The 19,150-nt window shown below is 38.3% G+C and overlaps 2 protein-coding genes and 1 long non-coding RNA gene across 4 annotated transcripts; 2 read left to right on the top strand and 1 right to left on the bottom strand.

Moving 5' to 3' along the window:
- The first annotated feature begins 381 nt into the window (after positions 1 to 381).
- On the top strand, positions 382 to 13,836 carry ctdspl2a (CTD (carboxy-terminal domain, RNA polymerase II, polypeptide A) small phosphatase like 2a). The gene is made up of 13 exons (XM_042496518.2): positions 382 to 697; positions 3,071 to 3,282; positions 4,996 to 5,131; positions 5,305 to 5,451; positions 5,565 to 5,798; positions 7,503 to 7,596; positions 8,177 to 8,288; positions 8,389 to 8,475; positions 8,564 to 8,626; positions 8,718 to 8,797; positions 11,132 to 11,258; positions 11,339 to 11,434; positions 12,638 to 13,836. The coding sequence occupies exons 2-13, from the start codon at positions 3,094 to 3,096 to the stop codon at positions 12,701 to 12,703; spliced, it is 1,431 nt and encodes a 476-aa protein (XP_042352452.1). The 5' UTR covers positions 382 to 697; positions 3,071 to 3,093; the 3' UTR covers positions 12,704 to 13,836.
- Positions 10,719 to 16,715, bottom strand: LOC148189227 (uncharacterized). 2 transcript variants are annotated; one of them, XR_015777079.1, is made up of 5 exons: positions 16,540 to 16,715; positions 16,232 to 16,327; positions 12,003 to 12,124; positions 11,443 to 11,554; positions 10,719 to 10,765 (listed from the first exon to the last, which is right to left on the bottom strand). It is a non-coding gene; the product is annotated as an uncharacterized LOC148189227 (long non-coding RNA). The 2 variants fall into 2 exon arrangements; XR_015777078.1 differs by lacking the exon at positions 16,232 to 16,327 and having other exon boundaries at positions 16,540 to 16,711.
- On the top strand, positions 16,405 to 18,747 carry LOC121950100 (uncharacterized). The gene is made up of 4 exons (XM_042496014.2): positions 16,405 to 16,891; positions 18,038 to 18,125; positions 18,207 to 18,402; positions 18,515 to 18,747. The coding sequence occupies exons 1-4, from the start codon at positions 16,477 to 16,479 to the stop codon at positions 18,572 to 18,574; spliced, it is 759 nt and encodes a 252-aa protein (XP_042351948.2). The 5' UTR covers positions 16,405 to 16,476; the 3' UTR covers positions 18,575 to 18,747.
- Positions 18,748 to 19,150: the final 403 nt, after the last annotated feature.

Below are 19,150 nucleotides of genomic sequence, written 5' to 3'. Positions count from 1 at the left end.
GTTGTATTTCTCTTCCTTGAGCCAAAATTAAAAAATGCAAGTCCCTCTCCAGTGTTTAAAAAATATTTAACACGCCTCCCTCTTTTTGCACCACTCTTTCCCCTTTCATCAATAACAAACAATCCCTAAGAAATTTAATTGCGATGTATTGTCATTCTCAAGTATCGTAATGCCAAAGTAGTTGCTGCAAAATGTATTTTACACTATAACTTTTGATTGTTTTTTTGTTTTGTTTTTTTGCATAAAGATGTCAAACAAAAGTCTGGTACTTCTTAAATGTAAGTCTTACAACTGAAATGTAAAATGTAAGAAATAGCTGCTGTGGGTAATACGTGCACCCGTCTACACATTATTTACAGCTTCCTTGTAGTCGCACAACAACACCAGCAGGATAAAGTGTGGTGTTGTCTCGCTCAGGCTGCGCACACGCTCAGCAGCCTTTTTTCTGTTGACTCCGCGCTCCGCCACGTTGGTTCTCCTACGTGTGTGTGTCGCATTCCCCTGCGCACCACCAACGTTATGTTTGTGATGAGGCGGGAAATGGCGTCCGCAGACATGTTTGGTCTTTGACTAGCTACCGAGCGACACACACAGCTGGCAGCAACAACCACGGCCCCACCTCTACTGGTGGCCGCCACGGTCGTGGCCGAGAGCTGACAACGCTGTGGCAAGTTTTGAAGAGCTCCGTGGATCGTCGGTGAGTAACAAACTGCGTCAACATGTAAACAAAAAAAATGTTTGTCCCTCTGATAGCCTGACTGCTGCTGGCTAGCTAGCGGCTAACGCTAGCCAGCGAAGGGGGCGTAGTCTAATGGCTGAAAATAATTATGGAAGCTATCAAAATGACGCGCTAGCCAGACTGTAGCTAGCTGGAAAAATTATTATCAATGCACTGATGGATAGTCTGCATGTTAAACAAAGATACAACTGCGGGTCCACACGTGAGACGTGCTGTGGGAGCTGAAGTGAATAATGTCACGGCCTTGCTTTTGCTGCCATTGGCGTTTTGTTAGCCTGAAAGCTAGCCGTGTTACCTAGCCTCTGAACCCACTGGCAGCGTCTGGTTTAAGTTAAGATAAAGTCCGATTAATAGCAGATATATTGAGCGGACAAGTGTCAGATGTTGCCACACAGCGGCGCAGTCTTGTCCCAACATGTGGAGCACCAGCTTCACACCAGTGGTGGCTGTACGCTGGGCTTTAGATGCTAATACCAGTTGCTAACCTTTAGCGCTAGCTGACGTCGTTGGCGTTAACACAGCCTGTCCACTGTTACATAACAACAGACGGCGATGCCGTTATGCTACCAGATATGATATAGCAACAGGTAGCTAATAACGCCGCAATATAATTGAGCAAACGTGCATGCATAGAGCGTTTGCACTAAATATCAGCTCATTTTTAACACATTAAACGTCTCTCATAATGTGGCTTTTCACGTACACCGCCCACTCCACTGACCGCTCTGTTTGACATACTCAAAATTTGGTGGCGATAACAACTTCTGCTCCAAACTTTGTTTACAATCTTGTGAAATGACCGTAAGAACCAAAAAGGCAGATATGGGTTTATCTTTACTGACTTAGTGATCCTCACAGCCAGACTGATGCTACAGTGCCTTCATGCAGACTTGCTCCTAAAAGTGGATATTATCATTAAGCAGTTTTACTACACTGGTCTAATATGGCACACTCGTTGTGATCACAAATGTGTAATGTAATTCATTTATTTAACCTATTTTTTAATAAAGAGTAATTGCATTGTTTCAATATCCTCCATGTAATCTTATCCCCTCTATTTTATTATTTCTATTCTATTATTATCATAATTATTATCATTTTAGTTGGAAACTCAAGTCTTAAAAAATATATTTCAATAGCTTTTGTGTAATCTGACCAACGTGAAGGCGTTCTGTTGTAGTAGTAAATTTTGGTGTTGATATGAGGTCACAGCCAGTAACTGCCATTCAATAGTTGTAGTTGTTGTAATAGTTCATGTAATGTGACCCAGTAGCTCCCTGGGTCACATTGCATGAAAGTTAAGAAGATATAAACTCAATTTAATTCTGAAAATGTGTTTGATTTGTTTAAAAAAATTGTGTAAAATTGCAAATTATTAAGCAAAAAATGACAAACTATTACTTTTGATTAATCAATAATTAAGTAATGTTTAAAATCACATTATGCCCTTTGAAAAATGAATTGAGAATAAGTCACTATAGTCGGTTAATGCTGTTGCCTCACAGCAAGAGAGTCCCTGGTTAGAACTCGGGGGGCCCTTCTGTGCCCTTTGTATTTGATCATATATTTCCTAATTTAAAGGGAAACTTTAACCTCAAAATGGCCATTTGTATATCGATTTCTCACCCCTTTTTTACTCTTGCATGCCTGCAGTGAACGGAGAATCAAAAAATGCAGGAAATTCTAGATGAGTTGAAGTAGTAGGGGGTTGCAATAAGCAAGAGTAAAACTATATCAAAACATCCGTTAACAAACTCTCAGATAACTTGTGCAGTATAATTCAAGTCTCTTGTCGTATGCTCAGTACTTCCCAAACAGACAGCCGTTTCCAACGTCAAACTGAGCTGAACTGAGTGAAATTTAATGCTCTCTTTAAAGCCAGATTCCTTTGACATAAAAGGTCATTTTACCTTTGTTGAATACATCAGCTGCGGGTCTACCGCTGCCTTGATCAGTTTGTTTGTCTTATTGGGTGACTAATGTGTTTTCAATGGTTAGTTCAGATTCACCCAAGTGACAAGTCTACCAATCGACTCATCAGTAAACCAGCAGCTCCTGTGCCCAGCGATGAAAAATTACTAATTTTGTCAATTTTGTCAAGTTTTCTTCGTGACAACTGATATACAAGTGGTCATTTTGGAGTATTCCTTTAATAAAAACATTTATTTGGGGAAAGTTTTTATTAAGCTGTCTGTGGTTGGACAACTTATCACATTTAACAGTTTGGGGTTCTTTTGATCAGGGAAAGGGCCAGTATTTACATTTTTCAGAGTAAGGTATTGTTTTGACTGTCAAAACAGTGTCTTTCAACTTTTCTTTTCCCCTTGTCAGGTTTTTCTATGTGACGTTGGAGCATGATGAGGCTGAGAGTGCGTAAAGCTCCTCAGCAGCTGAACTTAGGCCGTCGAACCCACCCGGCCCAGGCCAAACGGAAACACCGTGAAGTGGAGCCATCCCCAGTGAGAGGTCGAGGCAAAATGCAGAAGAATGAAACAGGCCTGTTCTCCACCATCAAAAAATTCATCCGTGGAAATGCAGTCAAGGTGGGCTCACATCACGATTCACAGCCGCTCTTTTACAGTTTTGTGTTTGCTGCTTGAACATAATTGTAGGAGCACACACTCTCACTTGGTGCAGAGAAAGAAGTGCTTCAGCTGCATTTTTTACTGATATTTGAAACCGTCATATAATAGCTAGGAATGTTTTTAGACACTTGACAGAAAGTCTGAACACAGCTAACATTGTTTCCTTCTGGCTTTTTGTACGTTTCTGTGAACTTCCTCTATTTTCATTCTGGCAGCTGTTATAAATTCGAATGATAAATGGTCTGGTAATTCCCAACTGTAAAACCGCAAACTGTTCTTCTTTTTTTAAAAGAAAAAAATAGAGCAGGCTGTGAAGCAAAACTTCTTCCCACTAAAGAAATTGTTCTGGTTTTTACTCAAGCCACTTTCAGCCATGCACCTCATTATTTGGGTGACTAAATAGACAAGAGTCATTTTACATAAAAGCTTAAGCAGCAGTTATACTAAGTCGTACCTAGTAACATTTCTGTAACTCTTTTATCATGGTCTCAATTGAGTGTCCGTGAAGGCTGCAGCTGCACAAAAGTAAGAAAGATGGAGAATAAAATATAATCCATATCTTGTTTCTAGGGCCTGACGATACTGTATTTTTGGGCCATTACTGATATGTAGGAGTAATAAAATAACAATGTTCATATATATTGACTGATATTATACATATATGCAATTGTCCTTCGGGTATGGTTATTAAATACTAGTGACAAAGAAATGGAGGCTGGATATTTTACATTTTAACAATAAAAAATGTCAAAAATAAAATCGGTGCCCTAAAACAGTAAACTTCACTGTGAATTTGATCATTCTGATATACTCTAAGCATATTTTCTGCATTTTGTTTTGTAAAAGATAAACTTTTCATATTGTGCATATCATGCACAATATAAGCTGAACATATAAGCTGATACAATATATCTGTAATGGGCCAACATCAGACCATAAAATTGGCTGACTGATGGTACCAAAATTTAATTTCTGTTGTGTAAATATTCTGTGTATATAACTTAGACACACCAAACCAGCATTGAAAAAATAAAATAAATAAATAGTGGCAAAGAAGGCCAACTGTTTACTGTCAGCCAAAATGTTGCACATTAACACACTGCAAAGACAAGTATGTTCTGTACTTGCATAAGAGGAAATAACTCAGTACCAGCACGGCGGTAGTCCGTATTCATCAATAGGGAAACCGAAAGAACTATAGGACAGATCCATGAGGCTAGTTTGCCAGTAATTTTTATCGTGCACTAGTGAACAATAACAGACAATTCAGAACCTTTTCTGCCAAAGAGCTTAATGCTTAGGAAAAAAAAATCTCACCTAATAAAACAAGTTTGTTTTGGTCCGACGCCCTCTTGGTTTTAGTCTTTCCTCAGCTCCATTTCTTGTGCTCTGAGCTGATCTGCCAATCAGAGTGATTTCATTCACCGACGGGCTTCATCGTCTCTGACGCTGATACAACATGCTGAATCTAGTAGTGCCAACTGTGCGGGGCATACTGCAAAAACTAGGGCAACAGACGCTTACCGACAGCATGACATTGACTGACGGCTGACCTTCGGCTTGGTCGGGGGACCTTAGATTAAAAGACTAAAAAGCCACAGAAAAAGCTGAAATTCTATGAACAGTTTGTGTTCTTGACTGGTTCTGTATGTCTGTTTTAATTATTCTCAGGTGGAGCAGGACATCCCCGCAAAGAGGAGTCGTATTGATTGTAATTCTGAGAGCGATCTAATAACTTCCACACCACAGACTAGAGGCCTTACCAACAAAGCAGTCTCCAGAGTTTGCCGGAAAAGTCCTAATAAAGGTATTAAAGAGTCAGTGTTGAAGATATGTCTTATCTTGGCTGTAACATAACAGATGCTATGCCTTTTCTAAGGTTACCAAAGAAAAAAAAAAGAGACCAGATACAGATGTTACAGAATATACAGATGTATTGTTTTTGAGTCGTTCTTAAAGAGCTATTGTGGGTTTTTTTAGACACAATGACCTGCAACAGTAAACCCATGACACCAAACGGTAAACTGGAGGTCCCCGTAGAGGCAGCGAGCAGCCCACCACGCACCACCCTACTGGGAACCATCTTCTCTCCCGTTTTCAACTTTTTCTCACCAGCAACTAAAACTGGTAATACAAAAAAGAATCCTTCAATATTAATGTCCAAAAGCATTTTTGACTGTTTAAAAAAACGTTGTGATATGTGACCAAACTGACTTACCGCTCTCTCCATTCACACTCAGCCACTCCTGGTTCAGACTCTCCTGGCCAAGCAGTGGAGGCGGAGGAAATCATGAAGCAGCTGGACATCGAGCCGGCAGAAGAAATGCAAAGCAGCAGCCTCACATCCACAGAGGGCATCACTCCGTGTCACACCGCCCCGATCCCGATGTTACCGCAGAGGCTTCAGATGACCTCCGATACAACCATAGAGGAAGGAGAAATAGTCACCGAAACTGACATGCCACCATTAACGGGTACAACCACTTTCACAGTAAACCAGATTCTTTTAACTTGTGAAACTTTCAGAAGACAAATACTAACCGCAGACAGTTCTCATTATTTATTTTAACCTGCTTTGATGAGCAGATAGCTGGAGTTTACAATAGGAGGATTTTTAAATCAAATTCATCTTTTTTTTTTGCTACACAGATTTGTACACGTGACACTTCAGGCAGAGTCAGTTTTCTCCGTCTTTGTCAAATTGTTAACGTGGCGGTAACCTCTGCTCTGTAATTAAACAATAGAACGCCAAAGTCAAACTGGAACTTCAGGTTCTATTTAACCCTTTGAGACCTGGATTAGCATCACTGTTTTGTGCTGTGTTTACTTCACAAGTATTCTCAGCAAATTGGTTTGCGGTCTTTTGAAAATATGGGAAGAAGTGAATGAGCACCTTTGCATTAATTGTTCCATAATTGCAGGAAAATAGTAGATTTGGAAAACATAATTTTTTTGTAAAGCTAGGGGAAAATTATTCATTATTATATATTTAATTATCAGATTTATATATTTACTTTGTTTAAAGCATTTTTCTTAGGTCATTTCTTTGTTTCTTTGGTTTTTACTGTTGGGTTTGTTTTGGTTTTTGCTCATTTTTCTGCCTTTTTTTCTTAACTTTTTTGCTAACTGTGATCACCCTGTGTTTTGGAAAGAAGCCAATTCGAGCAGGTTTCAAAGGTTTAAGAAGTAAGAAACCTCATTCAAAATCCCACTGACATAACTTGAAAACTAGAATTCAGCCTTTGAGAAGATCCTCTCTCAACAACATGGCATCTGCTTTACGCCACATGTTTAGATAAGGACGGTAATAAAACAATTAAGTACATTTCATTTTTTATTTATGGATAAGGTTTAAGGTTTGGTGACCTTTAACTAACAGGATTTCCTATAAGCCCTGGACCATTGTGGTCTTATGTTAGTGGTGTAATAATTCTAAAACTCAGACTGAATTGTGACACATATGTCCATGGTCTCATGTCGCGGTCTTTTCCCCTAACCAACTGCCAAAGTGACCGCTGCAGATCAGCCTGCTGAGTTCCTACAGCATCACCCAAAGTGTCGGTTATTAGTGAACGTTCCGGCAGCTTCCCTCTACACACTGGGACCAAGCCAAAGTAAATACCGCATTAAAGCACATGGTCAAAGTGGCCGAGGCCTGCTACGATGCGCCTTCACATGTGCATTTTAGTTAAAGGCCAACTGCAAGCAACAGTTCAGGAGTTATGTCGACAGGTCTTATGATAGAGCATAACTGACATCTGTGCTTTTTTTTGTTATTAATTTTTAACCTAAATTACCACATGCCAGTATTTTAGGGTCTTTACGGCTGCATCAAGAATTTCAGTCAATGAGCCACTGTAGAATGAACATATTAAAAAAAAAGTTTTTTTTTTCCCTTGCTATAAAAAAAACATACTGAACTGCGGCCCAAAAAACAGAAGTACATACAGAACAGTGAATTTCGTGTTCTGTTACACCTCAAGTAAATGTTTCCAATTCTGATAGCTAGCGCTGATTTGAGTTAGATATGGACAGATAAATGAGAGATGAATGAGAGACTGACTCACAGACGCTGGTGGAGCAGTGAGGGTAGCCCGGACATGACGTCACGACTTCAGCTCTTTGTTGCTCAAGATCAAAATAAGTTAACTCCTCTGCCATCTCTCTCTCCTTGTCAGCTCCTGGTTGCATGCCAGATGGCGGTTACCAAGATGCGTTACCATCAGCTCCTCCTGAAACAACATATGAAGAGGAATGGGAAGTTTTTGATCCGTGAGTTGATTTTTAAGCAGCTTATAACAACAATGTTATTAGAATATTTACTTAATACTTCATTTTAGAATTATTTTAAGTTATATAGAGAAACTGTAAGTTGAGGCATATTTTTCAGTTAAAGTTTCAACTCTGAAATTTTGATAAAATGTGATCAGATATAGTCTGACACCCAAGGTGACATTGCATGTTGGTGTGTAAACAGAGCTTGCTGGCATCATTAAGCCACTAGATGGCAGCAAAAACACAGTTTTAAGCCTCTGTGATGACGCGCTACTATGTTTACCACTACTGTACTTTATTGGGCTAAGCATTATTATTTTCAATTGATTGCCTAAGTTTTAACATTTAAACACTTCGCTGAATGATTTTAATACCTATGTAGTATTGAAAATGGAGGAGATGTTTTCTGTTCATTAAAAGTTGAGAACAATACTTGTTGCTCTTACTGCTTCACATTTTAGCCAGGATCACAAACACCATATTTAAAATGTCTTTGGTCTAACTGTCGCTCTTTGTTGAGACACTCCCTGTTTGTTTTGCTAAATGAGTCTTTTTTTTATGGTTTCTCTGCGTTAAGGTACTTCTTCATCAAGCACGTGCCTCCGCTGACAGAAGAACAGTTAACACGCAAACCAGCGCTACCTTTGAAAACGCGCAGCACGCCAGAGTTTTCTCTGGTTTTGGATCTGGTGAGCAGTGAGCAGTTTATTGTGCTGTATCTCATGTTAAATGTAAACTGATTTAAATGGCCTTTACTAGCTGGCTTTTCTTTATTTTTGCTGTCATCAGGATGAAACTCTGGTCCACTGTAGTTTAAATGAGCTAGAAGACGCAGCCCTGACATTCCCTGTGCTCTTTCAAGATGTAATATACCAGGTACTGACTCTTAAACAGCATTCTCTAACCACATGTCCTCCATTCCTTTGTTGCTGTGATTAATTTTTTATTTGTTTTTTTACTTAAGGTGTATGTTCGGTTGAGGCCCTTTTTCCGCGAGTTTCTCGAGCGCATGTCTCAAATGTATGAGGTGAGATGCAACTTTCATTTCCAAGAGTTTCTGCACAGCATCTGTTCAAGTTTACATATCGCTCATTTATTGCTATCTATTTCAATTTCAGATTATTCTCTTCACGGCTTCAAAGAAAGTGTACGCCGACAAGTTGCTCAACATCCTGGATCCGAAAAAACAGCTGGTCAGGTCAGTAAGAATACAACAGAACAGCTTTATAATGTGTATTTTGTTTTAGGCTCTACCTGCAGTTTGTATGTGTGCCTGAGTTAGCTGTGGTGACAAGGAGGAAATACAGAGTCAGTTCAGATTTAACAGGATGTTATAATGCAACCGCAATAAAGCTTGTCATCGGACACAAAAGTCACACTTTGGTGCAAGTTCAGTGCAGCGTGAAGAAACACAAATGCTTCCGGCTGTGTTTCTTTTCGAATCTTTAAAACAGACAGCAGTGCAAGTTTCAAAGGCAGACAAAATGCTCTTGCTGGGGACTGAGGTAACACTTTGCCAAGTGACAACTTCGGTAAATTATTTTGATTATAAAAATGAGGAACGTTCCAAATACTTATGTATCACAGGACAAAGACTTTCCAAAAAGGCACCGGGATCACAACAGGCCATAAAACTGAAAAACATCTGTTATGGCGTGAAATTGGAAACACTAAATTAATAGATTTAAATTTTTAAAAAGTGCATTATAAGTGAGTTTCACCTTGGATATATTTAAACATTCAAAGCACCCAAACATTTATCACCCCAGTGATCTGCAGATTTGAGTGATGCTGTGAAATGTGTCTAAGCATGTTTCATACGTTTACATTTATTTCCTCTACAACAGGCATGTCAAACCGGTCCACAGGGGGGCCGGTGTGGCTGCAGGTTTTTGTGCCAACCAACCAAGAGCACACAGTTTGACCAATCAACTGTCTGAAGACGGAGATCAGTTGATTAAATGAGTCAAGTCTGGTGTGCTGCTACTTGGTTGGAAACAAAACCTGCAGCCACACCGGCCCCCCTGTGGACCGGTTTGACATGCCTGCTCTACAACAATGGAGCAACGCAGACACTCTATCCTCTAAGGGTGAGAATCACCAGAGGCCCCATGATACCATATTATCATGACACTCAAGTAACAATACAATCTTATTGCATTTTTAAATGTTTTTACAATATGCTGAGTATTATGAGAACATATATTGCAGTTTAATACCTTTCTTCAGCTGCAAATTATGTTTTTCAATCTTTTCATCTTGCAGCAAATCATTATTATTGCAGCAAAAAGTATCTAGTGGACTGAAAAAGCAAGTGTAGTGGGCTATAAAAAGTTTAATTTGTATTTGCAATAGTAATTATTTATTCAAAAAATAGTGTTTATGCCCAGCTCATTTAAGAGCATAACGATTTGTATAGATCAATATTGCCACACAAATTATTGCAATACTAAGCTGTATGGATTTTTCCCCCCTCATCTTAAACACAACTCAGCTCTCTGTCGCTGTCATCGTCACAGACGGGCCTGTCAGCTCTGCTGTTTCATTTGTGCACGTCATAGTGTTGATTGACTAACACGCCTATCCGCTTGTTGTCGAAACTTCAACACACGTTGCGAACGGCTAGAAGTTTCTAGGTGGAACTTGTGCTCGTAAACTTTGGTTCTGATTTGCACACCATTTATTCTGCGTGCGGCTGCTTTCACCGGGCCGCGACGGTTTGGCACAAATACATTAGCTGATTCAGCCCTATCATCCATGATTCAACCAGGATAGTTGATAAGCTCTATTCTGCACTTGACCCCGAGACTTAATCAAGATATAAAGAAGCTGTAAACATCTTTTTATTTCTAACCTTTTAAATATTCCCATAAATTAATGATAAAACGTACTTCCTTTTTCGTGTTTATTTCCTGTTATTTTTAGATGTTGTGTTCTTGTAATGAATGTTTCCATAGTGCTGTTGCTGGTTTTCAAGTTAATCAAGTTTGCTTGTTGTAGCAACAGTTAAACAAACATCAACATTATGTATTTTTGTTTTTGTTGCTCCTCCACACACACCCATGGTCTCTAAGCTCCTCCACACCTCTGACGTCTAAATTAATCTTAAGTCATAAATACCGTATGTACAGTAGTGCGGGTGGACACGGCAGGAACTTCCTCTTCCCTATGTCAGAAGAACAAAGGAGAATAAAGGAGAGGAAGAACCTCTTTTGCTGATAGAAAACAGACAATCACAGTGAATATAACAGATTAATTCCTAAGTTTGTATGAAGTGATAAGTCTTCTTTTTTCTGCCAGTAGAAGTAAAAATTTGGATATCTTAAGCCAGAACGAAATTTAATTTAGCTGTTGTTCAAATAAATACAGATTATTATTACACTTACCACAAGATGCTTTTAGGAAACGTTACCTTTTTAATACTTCAGTTATTTCCTTTTGTTTGTCTTTGTTTGATCTACGTTCTTCGTTAAAAAGACGTTTAACTGCGTGTTTTAACTGAGGAATATTCTCTCCTGTGTTTTTCCTTCAGACATAGATTGTTTCGTGAGCACTGTGTGTGTGTTCAAGGAAATTATATTAAAGATCTAAACATTCTCGGACGGGATCTTTCCAAGACGATAATAATCGACAATTCACCCCAAGCCTTTGCCTATCAGGTAAAACTTTCAAACTCGTATGTTTCTACCAATGTTTCTGTCACAGAGATACTAGAGCAAAGGTTTTGTCTCTTTTGCAGCTTTCCAATGGAATCCCTATTGAGAGCTGGTTTGTGGATAGAAATGACAACGAGCTTCTAAAGCTTGTTCCTTTCCTCGAGAAGCTTGTGGAGCTGGTACGTACCTCGACCTCTGACTGGTTAGACTGACACCTAAACGCAGACGGTGGCGTGGTGTGAATTTTCCATCGACTCGTCCTCTGTGGAAAGTGTCATGGATGCACAGACGAGCAGTACCTGTAATATTATACAGACAATATAAGCTGATGTAAGAGAAAAACATGCAGCTATCACAGAACCTACTGTATTAATGTGGACTTCTAAGATTGTATTTGGATTATGTCAAAAGGTACACATTTAGTACTGATGAGAAAGATCACAAGAATACTTTTTAAAAAAAATATTACTTAGAATAATCCAAGTGCACTGAACAAAAAATGAACACAGCACTTTAGTTTCCAATGTATCTGAAATCTCATTTTGTTGTTGTTTTTTTTAAAAAAAATTGTGATAAAATTGTATCATGAACCCAGTATCGTATATCCTGTATCAAATCGCAAGCTGAGTGAATCGTTACATCCCTATTTTTTCTAACAGCAGTGTTACAGCAGTATTACAGTACAGTAGTAGAATTATTATCAGGGGTGCTTTGCATCAGTCAGTATCTGCTGTGACCAGCTCTCACCTCGTGCAGTGCGACACATCTCCACACAGAGTTGATCAGGTTGTTGACTGTGGCCCTCAGGTGCTCACTCCTCCTCAGTAGCTGTGTGCATTGAAAAAAGTCGCCAATCTTTCAGTTGAACTCTAGAAAAATGGAAGCAAAAACAAAAAAGTTAAGTTCATATTTTTTTCGGTTAATGTTTTATTGAATATTAAATATGGATTTATCGACACATATCGAGTCTGAATATTTTTAATCATCTAATCAGAGGACTGCTGAGACTGATCACCTGAAACTGCTTTGCATCAGCTAGACAATAGTTAAAAATGTATTTATTCATTTTTCCCAAATAAATCACAATAAACAGTCAATATAGCTACATGGAGCCTTACATATCCTGCAAGTCAAAACAGTGTAAAAAACTTTAAACTTTATATAGACAAAAAAAAAAAACGCATATTGGTATTGAACTGCTGAATCTGGAGTCCGCTACTGTCCTAAAAAGGTTGTCTTCTATTTACTTTTGTTTAAAAAATTTAAATTTTATGCTCTTAATGTCTGCTTTTTCTCTTGTCTCTCTCAAGTCATCGTCATCAACACTGAACTGAAAAGTGTTTTGGGGTTAATTCTTGACCTGATCTCCTCTCTCATCACAGAATGAAGATGTCAGACCGCACATCAGAGAACAGTTTCGTTTGCACAACCTCCTTCCTCCAGACTGATGTCCTCGTCTTTTAGTTCAAGATGGTATCAACATTGGAAGAAAAAAAACATAAAGGATTCCCGAAGAATATATTCGCTGGATCCTCTTTGCAAACATCGCCATTATTCTGATTATTTTTAAAATCATGCAAAAAAAATTGAAAGCTATGTTTGAGTCAAAAAGCCCTGGATGTTTTTCTACACACTCAGACCAGATTCAGATCAAACAAACTGACAAGACTTTTCACTTTTTGCTCACTTGTTTTTAGCGCAACTTTTGAAGGCGACCTCCTGGAAGGTATTTTGTCTTTTTAAGAACCATTTTGGAATGATTAAACTGAATGTCATGCAGCGTTGGATCATATGGACCTCGGTGGCTTCGGCCTGACCTTGAACGGCCAGTCAAACCTGTATAATATTCACTCTATTTACTTGTAAATACGTGTACATAGTTTTGTTTTTTTCTTCGAGGTTTTTAAGTCATTTTATTTTCACTTCAGATTTTAGTATGTACTCTTTGACTCGGTTGCTTTTATAAACCAACAAAATGTTAGTGTGTTTTGTTTGAAGTTGCTGATGAACAGCTGCTTTTCTGTTGTATGCCTGCATAATTCCTGTGATGCTTTACTCCATTACATGCAGTCGTCTGTATTAAGGTGCAGTTTTAAAAAAAAAAAAGTATGTTTGAGAGGAAAATGTTCCTGAAATGATATTTTAAAGCTATGTAATGTAAGCTAGACTTGGGTCTCAACTGAATACAGAGCCATAATGGCTGAATTACAGTTTTGGAGATTTGTATTTGACAGTCCATTTCTGATTTCGACACCTTGATCGTCCTCTTTAGGGGTGGGTGAGGGGGTTCAGGCATCTTGCACTTTGACATCCAGCCCTTTGTAAGTTGATGTAAAATCTTGTCACTTTTCTATACAGGTGTGTATCACCAGAATTTGTTATGTGGGGGGTTAAAAAAATGAAATTGTAGCACCAGCAAATTGCCAACATGTTTGCTTTGAAATCCTGTTTTTCAAGACGTCTCGTATGTGGGATCTTTATGACGTAGGAGTCACGAGTTTTATTGACTATTGAATGATCACACCTGTTGTATTCAGTGTTACTCAATGGTTTCCTTGGAAATAAATACATTTTTATACGATTTAGGGCCTCCTGATGATGATTAAAATATATAACCCTGGATTTATTTAGGAACTTTTAGATTTTTTTTTAATTAAAAATAACATTTATAAAAACTTCTTCAGCCCTGGACATGGTTCGGAATAAACTTTGTTTTGTCAAAGTTTTTTTGAATGCATATTGTTAAGGCTTTTGTTTATATATTCATGAAAATGTTACACAAAATACTTTAAATTAAACCTTACATTTCATTTCTCCTTAAACTACAATTAAGCACAATGACAATAATAAAGTTAACTTTACTGTAAAACTATTTTAAAATCTAGAGCTGTGCTGTGTGACTTGAAATGTCACTAGTATCATGATGCACATTAGTGTACACAGCTAGTTTGCAGCAGGAATATCTAATGACCATTTTAAAGTCAGCAAGCATCAACTGTTTGCATATCTGCAAATGCCTGAAAAATACGTATTTAGTAATGACTTACATATGACTTTTGAACAAAATATACAGGATGTCTGCAGGTTCTAAAAAGCATTAAAATAAAGTATTAGGCCTTAAATGTGATTAAATAGTCTTAAAAATTGAATTTCCGAGGTTATAATTGCTACAGATGTTTTATCTTATTTCATTTATCCAACTTTTAATTTCTTTTTGTCAAAATGAGTCAAGCTCTTCTGTGTGAAATTGCATTTTTCTTTTGTTACACATCTATAAACCTACCACTTAACCTAATACTGTATTTTTACTTTATTCTCACTCTCATAGCCATATTCCTCTATAAAACCAATAAAACCAACCTCTGTAGGACTGCACTCCTCTCTTTATACTCTACTGCAGTGCTTTATGAAGAGAGAGATGATCTGTCCAAAAATCAGTCTTGAATTTGGTTAAAAACTATCTTGAAAAGGTCTTAAAAAGCATTAAATCTAAGGTCACTTAATAGACTGCCTTACTCTTACTACTACTACTGCCTTACTTACTAAGCACAGCAAGCATCGCTGCAACTTCAGCCAACGTTCAATCAACCGATGCTGCTGCATTTTTTTGATGTGGTTTCCCTAATTATCTCTGAAAGAATTTCTTAAATGCTCAAATTTACTTTAAGGTGAATGCTGTCCACTTTAGCAGCCTCCTTTCTTGGAAAACTGATGTTCCTGTGAGTCTTTTGGGGAGCTGTGTCACCAAAAAGTGACCAGAAGAAGGGTTGTAGATACAGCACTTTAAGAAGAAACAACTGGAAATCAGCAGATCTTTCTAAAGCAGAGCTCTCTTTCAAATGAAAACATTATTATTAGAAACGATTTGGTAATGTAGCTGCTGATCACTGTCTCTGCTGTGTTGATGTGTTGCCACATTACACAATGTTAGTTACAGTCATTTTTAAATGTTTGAAAAAATTCATTAACAGTACCTATGAGTTTTAAAATGTAAGAGAATAACTGCACAGATTCAGATGAGCTGTGCTCCAAAATTATGTCAAATAAATAATGACAGGACTCAAATACCTAAATGAAATAATCCCAAGCTTTGCCATATTTATCTGGATTGGCTGCAGTGATAAGTTGCTGGACAGACAGAATACACTGAATGTGTTTAATACATTTTGTTTGTTTGTTTGTTTGTTTGTTTGTTTGCTTTCACTTATGAAGCCCTAAACACAAACACAAATACTTACTTAGCTATCAAATATGTTCAGTCTTTTCAAAATGTTCACTCAGAATCAGATTTCTGTAACATTATTTACTTATGTAACTTTCAAAAACAGTTGCATATTTTATTTATATCTGATTTAAGATTTTAAGAAGCACAGAAAAAGCATCAAAGGAAAAAATAAGGGTTAACAAAGGCATGTGTGGTTTGGCTGCCTATATTAAGTGCACCATTTTGCAATCTCAGATTAAGAATTTGAAGAGAGACATATATATCCTACAAACAGAAAGTACACATGTACTGGTGACTGGCAAAATTAAGCCACCAGATAAATAGCAATGCATGCAGTTTTTTACAAATAAGTGTTTATTATGTCTATTACTTTGGTTTAAAAAAACTGAAATGCTACATTATGCTTATCCCCTTTCTTAATGGCACAAAGCAGCTAATATTAATATTTAGTTGTAGTTGCTTTGGATATATGTTGCATCAGGTGGTGAATATTTGATCCCATCAAAATCTCATGTGCCTGAGGTGAACTTCTTGAACTCTTTAGCTGCTATCGCCTTACAAAAATAAAGCCAAATAAAAAGAAAAAAAGCACTTAGTATGAATGAATATCCAGTGACAGTGGCCATGATTTACTGTTATGTACACAACCTGTCTGCGTTTTTATTCGGAGATACGAGACTTACGAGATGTCCTGATCAGATAACCTGCTGATGTCTTAATCCTTTTGTTCTTTGGAGAAATAGGTCATTACCTGATTGCAGGTGTGCACTGAATTGCCCCTTCCAGAGGTCATGTGACTGGAGACACAAAGGGGGCCAGTCTTCATCACACTTATCTAACAGCCGTTCTAAAGGAAGAATTATTTCAAAACAAAATCACAGTGTTGATAGTGTGAAGATAAGAGGTGGGGAGAGTTAACTGTGTATTCAGAGTGAAAACCCCTCTGCCCTCATCTATTGGCTGTTGGTGGGGGGTGGAGGTTGTGGCTCATAAACTATGAAGCCTTGCTGTATGGTGTGCAGTCCTGGATCTATAAAAGGTGCAGACAGGCGCTCTCACCTCAGGATAACATCAGGTCAATCGAGGATGTGGATGCTCGTCTTTTTGAGTGCCTTGCTGGGGGCGTTGGGGTCACAGGAAACGGCCTCAGGAGCAGCTCAGCAGCTTCAGGCCCTTCACTGCCCGCCCTGCGAGCAGATCCACTGCTCCACCCGGCGGGCGCTCAAGCTCCAGTGTAAAGGAGGCGTCACCACAGGTGTGTGTGGCTGCTGCCCCGTCTGTGCCAGAGCAGAGGGGGAGACCTGCGGAGGGACGTGGGACTACCTGGGCAAGTGCGATGAGGGACTGGTGTGTGTTTACCAGGACTCGGCTGACAAAGCAGACACAGAGCGTAAAGGGATCTGTAAAGCAGGTGAGATCACAGTTTATAGCTTAATTAGTATTAAAAGGCAATGTGATGACTTTTTATCATCCATTATTATGACACACTGAGAGAAATTTCTTGATGTATCAATAACCTTAAAAACATCAAAAGATGCAGCAATGTCTGAATTTTGCATCACAGAAAGTTAATAATATAGACAAAATAGCAAACGTGTGAATAGCAAAAGTAAACACTGAAGATGTTACTTAGGTATTGTACATTGGCATCAGTAAAATGTACAAAATAATAAATTAAACAAAATTATATACTCCTGTTGGTGTTTTTTTTTGACAAAATTAGAACATTTACAACTTAAAGTAATGCAGAAAAAGCACAAATTGGTGCATAAAATTTACCAGAAAGCAGAAAAAATAGTTTGTCACTTAAAATGCTTAATAATAAAGCCAGTTTAAAAGTACCACATCATGGCACAACAGGAGCTGCACACAAGAAAGCGTGAAATAAAGTTAAATAAAATAAAAGAATCAGTTAAAATGCCTTTGGGTATAAATGGGTTTTAAGAGAGTGACTTACAGATAACAGTGAGTTTACATTTATTAAAGTGTGTTTTAAGAAGAATTTAATAGAGAATAAGGAGCTCACCAGTCTGATCTCCTCAGAGAAGTTGCTGCAGAGAGAGGGCACTGGAACAAAAAAGGTTTGGTCAACTTTTGTTTGCAGCCTAAATTGTGGAACAGCAGCAGAGCTGAGGACCTCAGGTTATATACTATTGAGCACTTTAAACACTGATCATGTTTCCTAAATAAATAAAGCTATGAAATAAACGCATTAAAGTATGAAAAGGGAGATTTTTCTCTAAAATTAAGTATCATTTAGCCCCCCTGCAGTGGGAACGGTGCCAGTGTGGTGAGTCTTGTTTATGAGCTGTAAGGCCTGATAGTGTGGTCAAGGCTTCCTTTGATTCAAAGGTTTCTGCTAACAGTTAAGCCGTAATTACTCCTCTTATCTCCTCATGGTAACCCACGTTGTCGCCGTTTTTGATACGGTATCAGACATAGCACGAGATTAGAGATTTTTGTGTTTTGTTGCTGCTCGGGAAAGGATGTAAATATTAAAAATGTGTATATCTAACATGCCTTGTGAATCTGTCAAAATGTTGTTTTTTTTGTGCAGTGATTGAGTCGTTGGATCCAGAGAGCTGTCACCCAGAGTGCACCAGGGAATATTGCCAGGCTAACCCCTCTGGAATCTGCTCTGCCAGGTGACAAAAACAACAACACATTTTCCCTTAATATCCCCTCCTGCTGCATTTTTAACAGAAATCTGAATGTCTGCTCTGTAGGTTGGTGTCTCTGGAGAAGACGGCGTGCCAGGGCTCCTGCCAACACACCTCCTGTTCAAGCTGTCTGCTGCTGAAACCCCCATCATGCCCTCAGACCTGCGCCCCCTCTGATACCTCCTGTCTGCAACACTTTGGGAAGTGTGTGCACAACCACCTGACAGCCAATCGCAACGCTGTGTGCCACAACAACCTGCAGGTATGTGAGAGAAAAAAAGAAAGCTGGAAAGCTACATTAACCTGCATTTCATCATTATGCTGTGCTGCCTGAAAACCGTTCAACCATTAATCCAACACTTTTCTCTCTGCAGAATAGTCCTGAGGGGCATTTTCTGTGTTTGGTCCCAGCCTGTCCGAACACAACCAAGTAAAGAGACGAGAGGACATCTTCACTAGCTCATGTAGCAAAATAGAAAAAGGCAGCTATCTATAAACTTTGTATATATTGACATTTCTATATCCAACAATCACATCTGTATGCATGTAAACTTGAATGACAACCTGTGAAATGTAATGTATCATTAAATCATGAGAAATAAAATGACGTCATGCTGTATTTTATTTGATTTCATGAATTTGGTGGAAACTAAAGTGATGTTTGACACATATATCGGGCTGATGGATTATTTCACTTGAAGTATGTCGTTATCAGCGAGCGTGTGTTCTTGCATTAGTTTATACAGTTATTGTACAGTATGTTTTCTGTATCTTATGTTTAACTCCGTGTGTGCTTTATGTTTTAATCTTCCTGCATGACACATCTCCCCTCTTGGACACAACGTTTAAATAACATCCAAGTTACCCGTACACAAAACCCACCTGCTTTTAAAGGTTCTCTATTAAAGACCATCACACTTCATGTTTTGGAATAAATATTGTCAGACACAGGTTTAGCTCTAAAAATGGCAATACTTGCTTGTCACTTTGGCTGAAATATCTTAACAATT

Source organism: Plectropomus leopardus, chromosome 7, assembly GCF_026936395.1.
Source record: "Plectropomus leopardus strain MGB_pleo_1.0 chromosome 7, ASM2693639v1, whole genome shotgun sequence".
Lineage (NCBI taxonomy): Eukaryota > Metazoa > Chordata > Actinopteri > Perciformes > Serranidae > Plectropomus > Plectropomus leopardus.
Note: the sequence above shows the minus strand (reverse complement) of the source record. Positions and strands in the feature narration are given on the sequence as shown.

Bases quoted from the DNA above. Each gene is read 5' to 3' on its own strand.
- ctdspl2a (XM_042496518.2), top strand. From the start codon at position 3,094: ATGATGAGGCTGAGAGTGCGTAAAGCTCCTCAGCAGCTGAACTTAGGC. The intron at 5,132-5,304 runs GTATTAAAGAGT...GGGTTTTTTTAG, and splicing joins CCGGAAAAGTCCTAATAAAG to ACACAATGACCTGCAACAGT. The intron at 8,476-8,563 runs GTACTGACTCTT...TTTTTACTTAAG, and splicing joins TTCAAGATGTAATATACCAG to GTGTATGTTCGGTTGAGGCC.
- LOC121950100 (XM_042496014.2), top strand. From the start codon at position 16,477: ATGAAGCCTTGCTGTATGGTGTGCAGTCCTGGATCTATAAAAGGTGCA. The intron at 18,126-18,206 runs GTGACAAAAACA...TCTGCTCTGTAG, and splicing joins TCTGGAATCTGCTCTGCCAG to GTTGGTGTCTCTGGAGAAGA. The intron at 18,403-18,514 runs GTATGTGAGAGA...TTCTCTCTGCAG, and splicing joins TGTGCCACAACAACCTGCAG to AATAGTCCTGAGGGGCATTT.